This window comes from Anabas testudineus, chromosome 15, assembly GCF_900324465.2.
Source record: "Anabas testudineus chromosome 15, fAnaTes1.2, whole genome shotgun sequence".
NCBI classification, from domain to species: domain Eukaryota; kingdom Metazoa; phylum Chordata; class Actinopteri; order Anabantiformes; family Anabantidae; genus Anabas; species Anabas testudineus.
In genome coordinates, this window is record NC_046624.1 from 13,540,751 (window position 1) to 13,555,629 (window position 14,879).

Sequence of the window (14,879 nt, forward strand, 5' to 3'; positions counted from 1 at the left end):
TGCGCTGCGCATAGATACACATGCAAAATAAATGTATGGTTGAGTCTTCCACTTTAGAAGACTCTGAATATAGAATAACTGTACTGTCATGTAACAGGTTTAGCTCAAAATGAGTATTAATGTAACCCTATATATTTTTAAGCATGGAAAAAAACACAGTTTAAATACCATTTCATTTACTGTAAGAAGAAAGCAAAAGCACATCATATCACATATGCATGTCTCGTTTATTATCCCCATTTAAGAACCACATTATCTGTGCCAAACCAAGCAAGTCCTTGGTCTACTTTCATCAAGTACACAAACTCAGATAAAGCTGAGAAGCTCAAAGCTGTGCACTGAACATTGTGCTTCAGGGAGGTGTTCATGTTGCAATGACCCATACTAGGAGGGAAGGGAAGGGCCACCCCATATGGTAAGTACAGTATGTGTATAATGTGGGGGAATTAAAGGTATAGGATGTTAATTGTCTCACGCTTTCTACCAATGGTTCTCAATTCCAGAGCTCTGCCGGTTTCCATTCTGGCTACTAAGAGGTCAGGATTACATATGGGCATGCCAGAAAGAAATAAAAGCAATCGTCTAGAAGCAGAGGACCAGGATCAAGAGTGAGGGCCGACATTGACAACTGCTGCTCTATACCACCATAACACTCAGAGACAAGCTTATACAGTAAGTGCAGTTTAAATGCAAGCCCCATCCCTTACCCTACTATACATTCATTATTTATGTTCATATATTGTTCCAGTACTCGAAGAAAACCATACTCCTAACAAACTGATTTAGTCACTTCTTTTAACATTATGATTGTGTTACTCTGGGTGATTATTAAGTAACATTTGGAGTGCCAGATCCTGATCAGTGATGCACTGGCATTGCAAAATAGGGCAAGTGAAATGACCCTAAGGCAGAAAACACAACATGCAAACAGATTGTGTAAATAAAGCTAAGGTTGTTCACAGGCAAATCATCTCTCATCACATCATTCTTTTCCAAATGTGTGCCACCTGCTGATCACTATTTTAGACATCCTCCATGTACAGTGCAGATGTCTATCCATGCTCAACACAAGTGTCAGGAATTTACTGGTTCACGCAAGGAGGGGGGGGGTCCTACAGTAACCAATCAATCCATACCTCAGTCATTTGTCTTCAAATGGACCAGATGTGTTAAAAAGCCATCTGCATGTCAGTTATGCTAATCATACCAACGTCGCCTTGCTGGACATTTGATTACTAAACAGACTGCCACTGACTTTACAGGTATGCTTCCAGTTTTAAATAATAAAGCAGGCAAATTTAACTTAAGGAAGCAGGAAATATTTTTTTCAGGTAGATAAAACATAACATTGTGGAATGGGAGACATGTAGCTCCAGGAAAACAAAAAAGGCTTAAAGTCGATTATTGCAATCAAAACACAGTCTGTTAGAATTGTACCCCTCAAGAGAGATCTGTGTACAGACAGAAACTGCCCTGAGTGAAAGGCACTGTATACTGAAGCAAGGTCATGATGTTTTCATCACATTATCCGGGTTGAAACACATAACACTGAACCAACCAGGTCAGAACACGAGGTCTGCTGCCAACTATGCCAAGACAGGAAGGTGATCACTTGCTCTTTTTCCAATGGTTACAATTCACACACTACAGGAGGTGTCAGCCTTCCATTATGACTTTAATAGAGAACAAGTCAGTGAGAAGTGAGCTTGAAGTGGTTATATGATCACGGTCAGTAGTATTAGAGACAACCAGCACTGTGAAGTGTAAGTAGCAGCCAGGTTTTTATATTAATAAGAATAGACAGATGCAGTTTTTCTATAGTAGCTCTCAGTGTTGCAGCAGCAGCAGAAGGGAACCTTAAGAATCTGGTTAATAAAACTACAGTACATTGTGTTTGCCCTGTGAACCCCCACACAACACGCAGATGCTGAGCTGAGTTTGGCTCAGGGTGGTCAAAGACGACTACTCAAGTGGCACAATATGACAGCATTGGTATAGCACAATAAAGAAATCTTAAATTTGTTAAGTGCAGCAAAGCGCATATAATTTCAGTGTTAACCAAGAAGAACTAGACATTGACATTCTTGTCAATCAAATTAGATTAACTGGTAATCTGACAAAATATATATATTTATATAGGTATGTATATATAAAGCACCCATTATAGAAGTGGCAGAGAAAATTCTGTTTGGACTCTATTCGTCATCATCTAATTAGGCAACTTGTATGATTAATTAATAACTGAAACATGAATGAAAATGCTATTTAAGTCTAAAATCAAATAAGAAAAATGTGCATGAAATTCTAATTACATATGGTATATATATTTTTTCCAAATTAAAAAATAAAGTTTACAACCCTTTGCCTACTTCCTTTAAAAATTGTTTGAAGGCCGCACAATATTTTGTTTGCTTTTCTTTGATAGTTTGTTTAAAAGAAGGCAAAGAAAAAAAATAGTGCAAGAGGTAATGCAAGAGTGGGTGCTCAGACTTGGTGATGCAAACGTGAAACCAAAGGTTACAGCAAAAAGCGGGAAAGAGGGCTTGTCTTTAAAGGAGCCAGCCAATCAGTTGGCATGATCTGTGTTGTAATACCCAGTTCCAAACCTGAAACCAGACAAAACCCACAATTCAGGACTTGGACAGACCAAGTTCTAAAAAGAAAAAATTAAAACAAATTATTTTTTCCACCTCAGTGAGACATACCAGTTATGCTTGCAGAGCCTAGCAAGGTTTCCCCTTAAAATGGAGATCAGACTAAGACAAGAGGAAATACACACAGCGGGACACCATCTGTGCATGCCTTTCACTTTCAGGACTGGCACTTCTTTTGTCTATATGTGTCTATCTTTGATTGCTTGAGATGCCCACCTCTCAAGGTGTGTCACTTATTTGTGTCCCTTACACACCCTGTGGCATGTTTCTATGTGTTTTGTGAGCCACGAGCGTCCCCATCAGGACTGAGGGCAGCAGGTCGGCCTTGAGCTAAAATGCCAGCAGAGACCATTGGCAGATGAGCAGTTTCACTCACTAAGTTCTCATACTCGCTACTGTCCCCATCTTCATCATCATCGTCCTCATCATCCTCTTCATCATCTTCCTGCCCTGCAGCTTGTCTATCTAATGAGTCAGAGCTTGATCCATCACCATTGCCAAGGTATGGGGTGCTGGGAGTGGTAACAGGATTGGAGTTGGTACTCAGGCCCAGGCTTAGCCCAAGGCCTAACCCCATCCCCAGGGACCCAGGTGTTGGGTGTCCTGGAGAGCCCACAGCTTGGGGTCGGGGCAGCAGAGCAGCACTGGTAGGTGGGGAAGAAGAGGAGAGCAGTGAGTCATCCTGGGACAAGAGATCAGTATAAGATGGTGGGTTAGGTGAGGTACTGGGCCGCTCTGGAGCAGAGGGTGTGTGGAAAGTTATCCTGGACAGAAGGGAAGCCTCTGGAGGTTCTGTATTCTCCTCTGGAGTGGAATGGGAGTCTGCATTTTGGGCCTCACGGAGCCCTGTGAAACAAAGAAAGGTTTATGTGGTAAAATGGACAATGTTCCAGGGTGAAGCTTGTTGAACCTGTTCCAATGTCACATTTATTCCCTTTTTGCTGTAGACTTATGTTTTAAATTTATGTTTTAAAATTTTCAAGCTAACACGTCTGTGATTTAATACAAAAGTCCAGCTTATAAAGTCCAAAACACATACTTCTCTCCTCTTCTGCTGTCTTGCGTTTCCTGAGGGCGATTTGTTGTTTGAGTTGGTTCACATCCTCTTGAAATTTCTCCTTCACACGTTCACTTTGTTCTACCTCGCCGCACACAGCCTATAACCAAGGAAAACAAAAACTTAAACCTAGAAAACAAAGTCAAAGACTTTTCCCCATTCATTCAGTGAGCAAACAAATTCACTACATATCTTAGAAAAACTCCACTAGCCATCCATCATCCAACTCACCTGCATTTTATCTTGTAATGCACTGTAGACTTGGAAAATTGTTCGAATATCCTTCATCACACCATCTTTGTCAAAGAATTCAGCCCTGGAAAGATATTTACCAATAGATATATCCAAGATATATCAAACAATGACAATGTATAAGCTCACCCAACTTGTTATTTAAGATCATACATCACAAAGGCATCAGGGCAGTAAAGGTTTGTAGTGGTTAAACTATGAATGTATTCTACGTATATCAAAGCTAAATTTAACGTATTCCACTAGCTTTCACAGAAAGATTTCAGCTGAATGAATTGAGATGAAAACAGAGTGATCTTATCAGAAGCTGGACAAACAGCTCTGGCTAAAGCCCCAGCAGTGTCTGAGCGTTGCTGACACCCATGTGTTATGCTTTCAAGGTGAAGCTGTCTTGTATTTTGTCAGATGAAAACAGGTGGCTGCTGCAACTCCACACATACTGTACAATATAAGAGGATACTTGTGGCTGTCTAAATCTTTTCTCAGCCAAAAATGGGAATTAGCAGTTGCAGTGGTGTAGTGCAAAAAATTTCTAACCTTACCCATGCTCTTTGATGACCTTGGCGTAGTTGAGTGAGGTGTTGGGCACTGAGGACACTTTGTATTCCTGCTGGCTTGTGTTGCCAAGATTAGGGATTGAGAGGGTGATTCTCTGGTTGTACCTACTGAGTAGAAATGACCAGTTAGCACTGAAAACATTATACAATAAATCAGATAGTAAATTAATACTTCTGCTTAAATTTAAGCAGTATACCAAATTCAGTTTTTTGCAACATAAATACAAACTTTTGCTTTTACAAATCCCACTTTTTAAAGTGAATTGGATAAAAAAAAATGGGAGAAAATAATCTCTGTAGATACCATTACAGTATTTTGTGAGTATTGATAATGATATGATATGTTTTTAACAATTATATATGTTAATATGCAATATAATTCTTTACTTTCTTTTTGTACGTGTAAAATATGCAATCAGGTATTTTTATTTTGATACCAGTTACATATCAGAAAACAATTCCAGATCCCAGTGTTTTCTTTTTCACAAAACCTAAAAGTCAACAGAATTTATCACATTTGAACATGATTGTCCAACAGCAACTTAGACAAAGTAAGACCTCTCTCTAAGAAAGCAAAAAACTGTAGAACAGCAAATATGTTTTGACCCAAGAGTAGTTCGACATGACTGTGTGTGGTTGTTATTACTTGCGGTTAGGTCTGAAGAGCACATACTCCAGTGCATGTGTGGAACTATTGGCGGTGGAGATGAAGCTAAAAAGAAGGAAGACGAGGTCGGGCACACCAAGCAGTTGAGTCAGCTGTTTGTGGATGATCTGTTCTCTGAACGACATCTGCTGCTGCGTGTTCCTTCGGAACCGATACCATCCAATGACCTTCTGCACAATGGAAGAGACTAATCTTTTTAAAATGCATTTCATCCCATGAAGTCTCAGTAATCTAACACAATTTAGGATGACATATATGTCTATATGTCTGTACGTATATGAGTGACCAAAACACAATATGTACTGTACTGTCCAATCATTTTTTAACATGCATAGCTATTTGAAATGCTTCTGTGAGAAAGCATACCATTCTTCATGTTGTTACATATGTACAGTTTGTTTTGTCAGGCTATGATTTATGCAAAAATTGCTGAAATCAGGACTTTGAGGGTAACTTCCACAAGGTTACATTTTAATTAAAATCAATCCCTTAATGCCTTAATTAATGTAATTAATCCTTTTAGTGAAGCCTTGGTTTAAAAATAGTAAGAGGGCATCAACAACATTTTATAGTATTTAAGCAGCAATGTACTATATGTTTAAATAGCAATAAAAAAAAAAAAAGAAGAAGAAAAAAATCACTCACTTTCCGCCTATCTTTAAGAATGCTGTTGAGATTTTCTTCATTGACTTTGCCTGCGTAGTCATAAAAGCTGATGAGAGGGAGAAGAAACAAGTAAGTTTGATGTATCATGCCCCTGCTCTGCCTCTGCCTTAACCTACTTCTATTACTCAATCTTGTCATATGGGGCCACCTGCTGTCCAGTGTCAAATTAATTCAGAGTATTTTAAATGGATGAGGTATACCAGGTATCCATTTCAATTGGTGGTACATTAATAGTGATTTAAAACTATGATATTAGATTCTACTCTGCAGAGAGGCACGTTTTTTATTAAGGGCAAAACAACAACAATGATAAAGGCTCACAGATCTTAGCAACAACATATTCAATAAATATCTACCTAGCAACAATTAAGTCCTACTGAACCTGTGTCTTCCTATGCATGTTGTACAATATTATTTTATGTCAGATTTTCCTTAATTTAACAATCATGACCAAAGATGTTGGCTGATGATGTTCTGCAGTTTTATATGTGGTGACATTTTAGCCACATTAGATCTCTTGGGTATAGACAATCACCATATGAAAATCATAGCTTGTTAAGATTAAAAAGTTAATATCTTACCTAAACAACTGTGCACAAGGATCATGGTTGTGGATTTCTGTTGGGGAAAAAAGTGACAAATATTTCAGGTATATAACATTATTTGTGCAAATGTTTAAAGAGATAATCTAATCATGAAACATAAAAGCCCCACAACTGACATTCCCAACCTGAGGTATTCTTTATATTTATTAAGATATCTGTAATGTCAGCATATCCAAAAAGATATTTTGGGCTATTATTTCAGCCCAAAAACAGAAGCTCTAAACTCACAAGCAGAAATGGTCCTGTTGCTGATTACCACATTAAATTAAAATTTGTTTTTGTTTAATTTTACTACAACATATCAAGAAAACTCTTACTCCACTTTAAAAAGAGGTCATTACCATAGATCATCACCATAGGTCAGTGAGTCAACAGACACATAGGGATGAGTGCTCATTTCTTTTCCAATTCCATCCTTTCATCTATTCATTATCCTAATCACGTCTTCTGGGCTGCCAGAGCTTATGCCAATTGCCATTAAGAACCAGTTTACACCCTGGACAGATCAACAGTCTATCACAGGGCTGACATACAGAGACAGAAATCCAAACACATTCAAACCTGTGGGCATCTTAGAATCACCTAACTAATGTATTTGGACTGTGGGGAAGGTTGGAGTTCTAGTTTACATCAAAGCACATTTCTCCTATTAGGACTAAAACAGCAGAGGAGAAATTCAAATACGGAAGTACATATAATCCATTGTGTATATTTTTATGGCCACATTTAAGTACGATGAAATTTAATACAGATTCCTATCATTATGCTATTTATTCGATCTTTTCAACATGAACAGTTTGTTTACGGTATATTATATATGGCCATGCACACCTGTGCAGGGGCTAAAACATGTGTCTGATTAAACCTTTCCTCCCTCAGGTTAAGGCTGGTTAATTCTGGGTGGTAGCTATGTACAAAGTACAATGGTAAAAGTTGTCCTTTATAGATAAGCAATAAAATTAACAGAGGAGAGAGGGACAGACGAATAAGTTAATATGTTAAATAATTATACATGTGGGCAGACCATGAGTGTAGGCGTCTTTAAAAGAACCAGTATTACGTGTAGTGCCGTGCCTTTTAAAAAAGGTGTGAGAGAACCAAACTGTAAAAGGGCTTTTTCACAGTAGGACACATTTAGACACTTCAGTGTCGAAAAAGCATTAGCAACAGCATTAATGGTGGCTCCACGGTTTTGAATATCATGGACCCAGGAAGCTGTGCCAATGAGATACTATTAACAATACAAGAACCCTGAAACTAAAAAAGCAAAATGGAATTCAGCTAAAATTAAATTTTGAATTTCTCAACTTTCACTAAAGGCTGCTGTAACAAATGGAAAGATAGCACAACATTGTGGTTTTGTCTGTTTCTGGACTTACCTACTATCTGGAGCAATTCTGCACTGCTGATCTGTGTGTCACTGATGCTGACAGTCTCTTCTTGCCTTACTTCTCCTACTAGGAAGCCCTCCTATGCAAATTATTTCAACAAAACTCTGGTTAGGCCATTTATGTAGACCTGAAACAATCGCTCCATTACCAATTAAACATAAATCTAAACACAATTTATAAACAAATTGCCAAACTTATTCCAGTTACATCTTGTAAAATCTGAGTGTTTGATTATAATTTTTAATTTTTCAACTGCTTGTAAAATAAACCAAAAACAAAACATCCACCTATAAAGACCTGTCAGATTAATAATGTTATGCAAGAGGTTTGTATTTAATTCTGTGTAACACTAAAGTATGTGAGTCACTGAATCACAATAAGGCATTCATTCAGTTTAATAACTATTCAACTTTTTCTTCTGGGAACAAATCAATTTACTTCACAGAGAAGTGACAACAGCCCTGCCTTGCTCTTTCTGATTATCTTAGGAATGCAGAAAAACCTGTAGTGACTATGCACCTGGCCAATTTGACTGCTGAAGTTTTATGAAGAAGGAAGAGATGTAAACAGAGTTAGCTTACTTTGCATTAACTCCTGTATGAAAAGTTTGTTTGCCATGATAACAAAACATTTCTGTGATTGCGCCTCTACAAAACCAAACCCAAAAAGAAACATGCATGCTCGTCATTTGGTTATTTGTTGTTGTTTTGTTTGATGTCAACGTTACTGACTTAAAAGCAACTAAGATTAGCTAGGTGGCTAACAGAAATAATCTAACGTTAGGAATACGGAAACGGGAAAACAAAATGAGCTTATTTGCATATTTTTTTTATAAAAAACACTGAATTGGTGTTACATTTTAAAGACATGCCAAACTGCTATCACATAGCAGGTATGGGTTACTGTGGATATTAGAGACACAGACACACGGAAGTCACTTGACTTGGTAGCTTAGCTAACATGCTAACGGTTCTCATATTTGTATAGTCGGCTTTTTTTTTTTAAAGCTAATGTTACAGCTTAATGTTAAACACGTGAGCAGCTGTAACACGTAACATAATTTAAAATTTACTAGTCTTGTCTTTAATTTGCTGTAGCTACACACTGTAATTAAATAATAACTGCCGGTAAATAGACGGAACCAAAACTAGCTAGCCAGCAACAGGATGATGACACTGGAAAACAACACAAACTAATGACGATATTAAATGATCAGACACATTGCCTAGTTATGCACACGTAAACAACCACTGCACATTAGTCTGTCAACGTCATGTTGAATACTTACATGATCGGAGTTGCTGTTAGCGCTGTGATAACACACAGAACTAAAAGTATAACCTGAAATGGACGCCGCCATGATGGAAACATCCCTATCAATCCCGTTGTCCCCCGCGGTCGCAAGCACGCTCCTCTAACGCAATGTATTGTGGGAACTGTTGGCAAAAACCTGACAGCCTCTTCCAGCATGGAGGACGCCACAGAAAGTACACATGGCAGTGGAAATGTGTCAGAACCTGAGGAAGACAGATATGCAGACAGCGATTTTCGGCCGTCAAAACTGGGAACGAAAGAATAGTAAGTGTTTTGTTTCGCTTTTATTATGAAATATGATGGCTGGACAGGTTGTTTTCCTTAGACTGCTACTATTAGCATCGCTAACTGAAATGCTAACGTTAACTCATTCAAAACTTTTTTAAGGCTTTATGTCTTAATCGCTCGGACTATTACAGTCCCAGATTTTGCTAAATGCACGTTGATGTGATGCTTTTTGATAGAATCTAACAAGGGTGTTATTCATTTTATGTGCACTGTTGTTACCTACCCCATGTCCAGTTTCTAATTTAACTATGTACCATTTGTGCTTAACTTGATGTCAGTGACATGTGTGGTATGCATTGTTTTCTGCAGCTGGGAAGATGCATACCAAAAAGAACTTGAGACATTCAAAGACATTGGGGATGTTGGTGAGATATGGTAATCAGGCAGAGTATAGACTTGAAATTGCATGGTCACTTTCCTTTCTATTTTTTTATTGCAAGTGTTATTTGCCCTCCAAAAATGTGAACAAGAAACGTTCTGTCATGTTTTTGAAGTTTGTATGTTTCTGTGTTGTAAGGTTTGGTGAGGAAAGCATGAGCCGTGTGCTGCGATGGATGGATAAAGCTAAAATCCCAGAAGATGCTGCCATTCTGGACATTGGCACTGGAAATGGGGCCTTTTTAGTTGAACTGGTGTGAACAGAGTAAAAATGAATTATGATGACTATTAAATTACTATTATATAAAATTATTATATTTTGCTATCATGGCTACGTGAGTGTTCTTAAATGGTTCGTTCACGAATCACAGAAGGCTTGTGAATTATCCAGCATAAACCAGATGCTCGATGTTGTGTTTTTCAAATGTTATAATGCTAGAAGCTGAATTACTTTGACCTCCATATTAAAGGAAAAAAGAGAATCAAATACAGTCTGCATAACTACCACTCTGGGTTAAATGGAAATGTTTTGTTTACTAATTTGTAAGTGACAACAAGGGTTACAGAGATGAACTTTGTAAGAAATTATCACAAATATTTCTTAAATAGTTGACAAACATAACAAAGCTTATTCTCTGTGTTTTTTGTTTCAAGGCTAATCATGGCTACAAGAATCTGATGGGAATAGATTATTCTCCAGCGTCTGTAGAATTAGCCAAGAATGTTCTGCAGGCAGAGGGCTTGGCCGATGTCAGTGTTAAGGTAAGTTATTTTGCCATTTAAACATTTGTGGGGTTTGTAGTAAATACTATTAGGGTATTTGGATATTTTGGATTATGGAATAACTAGTGGTATACTATTTGAATGTCCCTAATGGTAACAATGATAATGAACATTTTCTGCAAAATCTAGGAGTTATTTGACATAAGTGCTTCATAAGTATTTTAGTGTATCTAGTGGGTTCAATGTGCACAAATGAGCTGTTGATATAAAATGAATTCCCTTCATTGCTATATACAAATGATGCAGTGTAGCTTTCATCATACTGTGAGCCAGTCTGGGCCTGGGAAGGTTAGAGGAAACTCTCCTGTGTTTGCCATGTGGCAGAGATGGATGGGAAGAAGGCCCTGGAAGTGATGGAGGTCTGCCCACCATTCAGATGAACCCAACTCAACCCTCAAATGTATTGCAAGGAATTAACACAGCTGCTAACATATATGTATTCAAGAAAAACTATATTTATATACTATAAATACTGAACAGTGTTTAAGAAAGGTGATTGTTTTTTTTTTCCTGAGAGTATATTACAGATGTATGTTATATACATCACACCACACACACACACACACACACACACACACATCTGTGATGGTGTGTGCTTTGCTTTGGCAAAAAGTCGACCATTGAAGTCAATATTGACCTTAGCTAGACGGGGGGAGCACAGTGGGTGTATGAGTGTGTATATTTGAGAGATTAATGGTATTTTGGCATCTTAAATACTACAGAATTTGTGTGAATGTGTCCATGCTGTGTGCATATGTAGTCTGAAGTGAGGGGGACACATGGTTAAAGTACCGTTTATGTCAAAGATAATTCTTTCTCTGAAACTATGTCAGGCCCCATCTCTGTTCACATTAGTCACTGTCTAGTCCTTCTTTAACACTTCCTCTTCATACATTCTTTCAATATCTTCACAGTTTTTCCATTTTACAGACTCACACTTGAATTTAACTCAGGTCAGTTTCAACAATAAATAGACATTCTGTGTCCAGTACATTTGTGCTGATCCCCCTTCATAAATTTCACAAATTTTGTGACCTGTGGTTTGTGCACATGTGGCCTTTGAGCTCGCCCCAGAGATCGGCTGTTCTGCCCCTTGACTAGATAAAGGGGTTCTTTCACTTGTGGTATGATAGGTCAGCAACCTCAATAGCATTAACCACCGTCATGTCAGCAGTTGCAATTTAGTTTTAAAGTGAACCACTGAGGTAAAACACAATTCATTTTGGTTGAAAGATTTCTCCTGCAGTTATATGCTATGCATTTTACAGCTAAAGACTCAGGCTAAACAGTAGGCACCATATTGTATATTGCATTTGAACTGATCCACAGATGAACGTATCCTTAACATCTTATTTCTTTATTTTAGGAGATGGATTTCTTAAAATGTCAAGGGGAGCTAAAGGATTTTGATGTCTGCATCGACAAGGGAACATTTGATGCAATAAGTCTAAACCCAACAAACACAGAGGAGGGCAAAAAACTTTATGTCCAAGCTCTAAAAGGTGCTCTGAAGGACAAAGGATTTTTTGCAATCACTTCCTGTAACTGGACAAAAACGCAGCTACTAGAAAGATTTAACGAAGGTGAGAGGGAATACTGCAATCAACTATTGAGTGTCTGATTGATCTTTGTTCATTTTTTTTATTAGAGAGCTGCTTATGAACTGCTTGCAAGTTGTCAGGGAATGCTGTAACATGGTAGTAACTATTCATAATAATCCTTAATGTAAAAGCAGTCTGAGCCAAATAATCTTTTTTTTTTTTCATGTTGTCAGTGATTAGATGATGCATTGGTATTTAAAATCTGTCTTTCCTTATGTTGTCATATTACAAAGGAGTTAAAACACTGGGAAGGACATGTTGCTCTTTAAAGTGTGCATCAGTGTGATTTATAATTGTCTCCCTAACATCTAACATTTGTATTTGTGTTTTTTTGTGCGACCATTGGCCAAAACATAGACACAATTCCACAGCTTTAGCAGTTACCTGGCAGGTTGTTAAGCAGCAGGCAACAACAGGCTAGTAAAGTCAAAATTTCCATTACCTGACACTTGTCTTAGTGTAGTCACTCTGGGGAGCCTGCAGGGGGCCAAAGGGCCATGAGAGCTCATCTGTTACACTGACAGATTGTCTTTGCTGCGCCCCAGGAAGCAGCACAGATGGTGAATGGATATTTCTTGACTCATAGTTTTTCCTCCCAACCCCTCGGTAGCCATAGTCCACAAGAAAAGTAGTAGACATCTGTGTTCAAGTCTGGATATTGCTGTTCTGGTAGATAGATTAATGCTTATTTCTTAACCTGCAAATCCTGTCTGTTGTTTCACAGGATTTGAGTTTGTACAGGAATTGCCTACACCCAGTTTCCAATTTGGAGGCAAGACGGGCAACAGTGTGTCAGCACTCATCTTCAAGCGAGTAACTTAATTCACAGCTTCACCATGGTTGTCTTTTTTTTTTTTTTTTTTTTTGTAGTGTAGTGTTTTTTATTAGCGTACATTAAGATATTTGTATTAAACACCTGGTTATGTTGTATGCTTTTTTTTTATATATATATAAAACTGTGTATTAAAGCAGGCATACAGTTAGGTGGGTTAACTGTCCTGCAATAAGTCAATTTTTGTTTTGTTGTACTGACTTCTGCTCAAACATGGTGCTCAGTTAACAGTACTCCTGTTAAGGTAGTTAGGTGAAATAGACCTTTGCTTTCAAACTGTTGTAATACATACTAACTCCTGTCCTCCCTGTGGATTCCAAACAAAGCTCTAATCTGTCATTGCAAATTAATAATAAAGTAGAGGTGTTTAAAATTAGCTTGACAAATATTTAAGGCTGAATAACACAAACAACTGATTGGGGTGTAACACAATTTGATTTTAGAAGATTTGCTGTGTTCACAATAGAAACATTATACCTCCGACTTAGACAAGGTAGGTCCAGTCCTTGATTTAATTTTACTTCCCGTGTCTTGTGGCATTAAAAGGCCTTTGTATGTGAACTCTTCACCTTTCACCCACTGACACTTGATTGTTCCTTGAGTTTGTTTGTGTTAAAGTAAGCCCCACAATGAGTATGTTTTTCTTTGGTGGGATTATTTAGCACAGGCATTCTGGCCAAGTGTATTCTGTGTTTCTTAAAAGGAAAATATATGTTTGTACAGATGATTTCCTCTGTTCCACGAGTCACATATCTCCGCAAGTGACTTTGCAGGGGACCCTGACCCACAGGTTTGACATCCACTGTTCAGTCTTACCAGGTATTTAATTGCATCCATATTTTGTGTGATAAATAGCCCCAGCCCTAATTGGCTAAACTGGAATCCAGCAGCGCTTGGGGTCCCAGTGACCATGATTAAGAACTTCTGACATAATGAATAAACAAAAGGCCATGTCATCTGTCAGCAGAGAACCTTGTCTGCCATTTCCTTTCTCAATGGCATCATTAATAACTGCAAAACTCTGGATCCTAATTGCAAGCTGGGCCAGCGGCCCAATGGGAGCCATCGATGTTGAGGCACGCTGTTGGGTAAACACATGCAAGCTTTACAAGAATTACTGCCTGGAATTTTACAAGGCAGTCTGGATATCCTGCCTGGATGTGCACATTATGCCCACACTCACACAGGTTTTCCCATGAAGTTAAACAGTCATTGAGCTCCACCTCAGTGGAATATCATCAGCATTCACTTTTGCTGTCTCAAATATATATGTGTGTTTTTCCATTGTCAGTTTGTCCACAAAGCATCATTCCTAACACCAGATCCTGCACTTACAGGGGTTGCCATTCATAAATATCTTTTCTTTTAGATTGTTGCTTTAAACATACTGTTTGTAAAGAGCTTACAAAGTTACATAATGATAGGAGCCCTGAAGTTAATGATATATAACATTAGTTAGACACTGTTCACAGTGACGTACTGTGAATTACTGCTAGTACTCCGTCTCTTTGTTGTTTTGAAACAGTGGATGTACCTTGAGCATGATTACTAAGCACACCCTGTGCTCTAAAAGATCTTTTCAGGAAGTTACACTTTCTTACAGTCTTTTTTGTGTAATCTGTTAAAGCATTTCATTATCCTCCACCACGGGGTAAAATAAAACATAGAACTGTGAAACTGAGCTGTACAGTGCATTTACTACCATCAGCACTTTCGCTGCTTTTCGCTGGCACATGTTTGAAGCTACACTTTTATTCCACTCATAATATAAACCTATAAGGGTTTAGGCTTAATGCCATAGCCCACTGGCTGCCCTACCGGCATGAATGCCATG

The 14,879-nt window shown here is 38.1% G+C and overlaps 2 protein-coding genes across 3 annotated transcripts; one reads left to right on the plus strand and one right to left on the minus strand.

Moving 5' to 3' along the window:
* Positions 1–208: 208 nt before the first annotated feature.
* On the minus strand, positions 209–9,254 carry abraxas2 (abraxas 2, BRISC complex subunit). 2 transcript variants are annotated; one of them, XM_026355048.2, is made up of 9 exons: positions 9,138–9,254; positions 7,838–7,928; positions 6,435–6,471; positions 5,833–5,899; positions 5,167–5,357; positions 4,506–4,625; positions 3,943–4,027; positions 3,694–3,811; positions 209–3,500 (listed from the first exon to the last, which is right to left on the minus strand). In XM_026355048.2, the coding sequence occupies exons 1-9, from the start codon at positions 9,207–9,209 to the stop codon at positions 2,923–2,925; spliced, it is 1,359 nt and encodes a 452-aa protein (XP_026210833.1). In that variant the 5' UTR covers positions 9,210–9,254; the 3' UTR covers positions 209–2,922. The 2 variants fall into 2 exon arrangements, with proteins under 2 accessions (XP_026210833.1, XP_026210832.1); XM_026355047.2 differs by having other exon boundaries at positions 4,506–4,628.
* Positions 9,255–9,263: 9 nt separating this feature from the next.
* Positions 9,264–14,807, plus strand: eef1akmt2 (EEF1A lysine methyltransferase 2). Its single transcript, XM_026355049.1, has 6 exons — positions 9,264–9,427; positions 9,761–9,826; positions 9,969–10,083; positions 10,484–10,591; positions 11,979–12,195; positions 12,938–14,807. Exons 1-6 carry the CDS (start codon positions 9,318–9,320, stop codon positions 13,033–13,035), a joined length of 714 nt encoding a protein of 237 aa, XP_026210834.1. The 5' UTR covers positions 9,264–9,317; the 3' UTR covers positions 13,036–14,807.
* The last annotated feature ends 72 nt before the right edge of the window (positions 14,808–14,879 follow it).

What these genes read in the sequence shown, in the direction of transcription:
- eef1akmt2 (XM_026355049.1), top strand. Translation starts at nt 9,318, where the DNA reads ATGGAGGACGCCACAGAAAGTACACATGGCAGTGGAAATGTGTCAGAA. An exon ending in GGGGATGTTGGTGAGATATG is followed by an intron (nt 9,827 to 9,968) that starts GTAATCAGGCAG and finishes CTGTGTTGTAAG; the next exon opens with GTTTGGTGAGGAAAGCATGA. An exon ending in GGGCCTTTTTAGTTGAACTG is followed by an intron (nt 10,084 to 10,483) that starts GTGTGAACAGAG and finishes TTTTGTTTCAAG; the next exon opens with GCTAATCATGGCTACAAGAA.
- abraxas2 (XM_026355047.2), bottom strand. Translation starts at nt 9,209, where the DNA reads ATGGCGGCGTCCATTTCAGGTTATACTTTTAGTTCTGTGTGTTATCAC. An exon ending in CCTTGTGCACAGTTGTTTAG is followed by an intron (nt 5,900 to 6,434) that starts GTAAGATATTAA and finishes CCCTCTCATCAG; the next exon opens with CTTTTATGACTACGCAGGCA. An exon ending in CTCTTCAGACCTAACCGCAA is followed by an intron (nt 4,629 to 5,166) that starts GTAATAACAACC and finishes ATTTCTACTCAG; the next exon opens with TAGGTACAACCAGAGAATCA.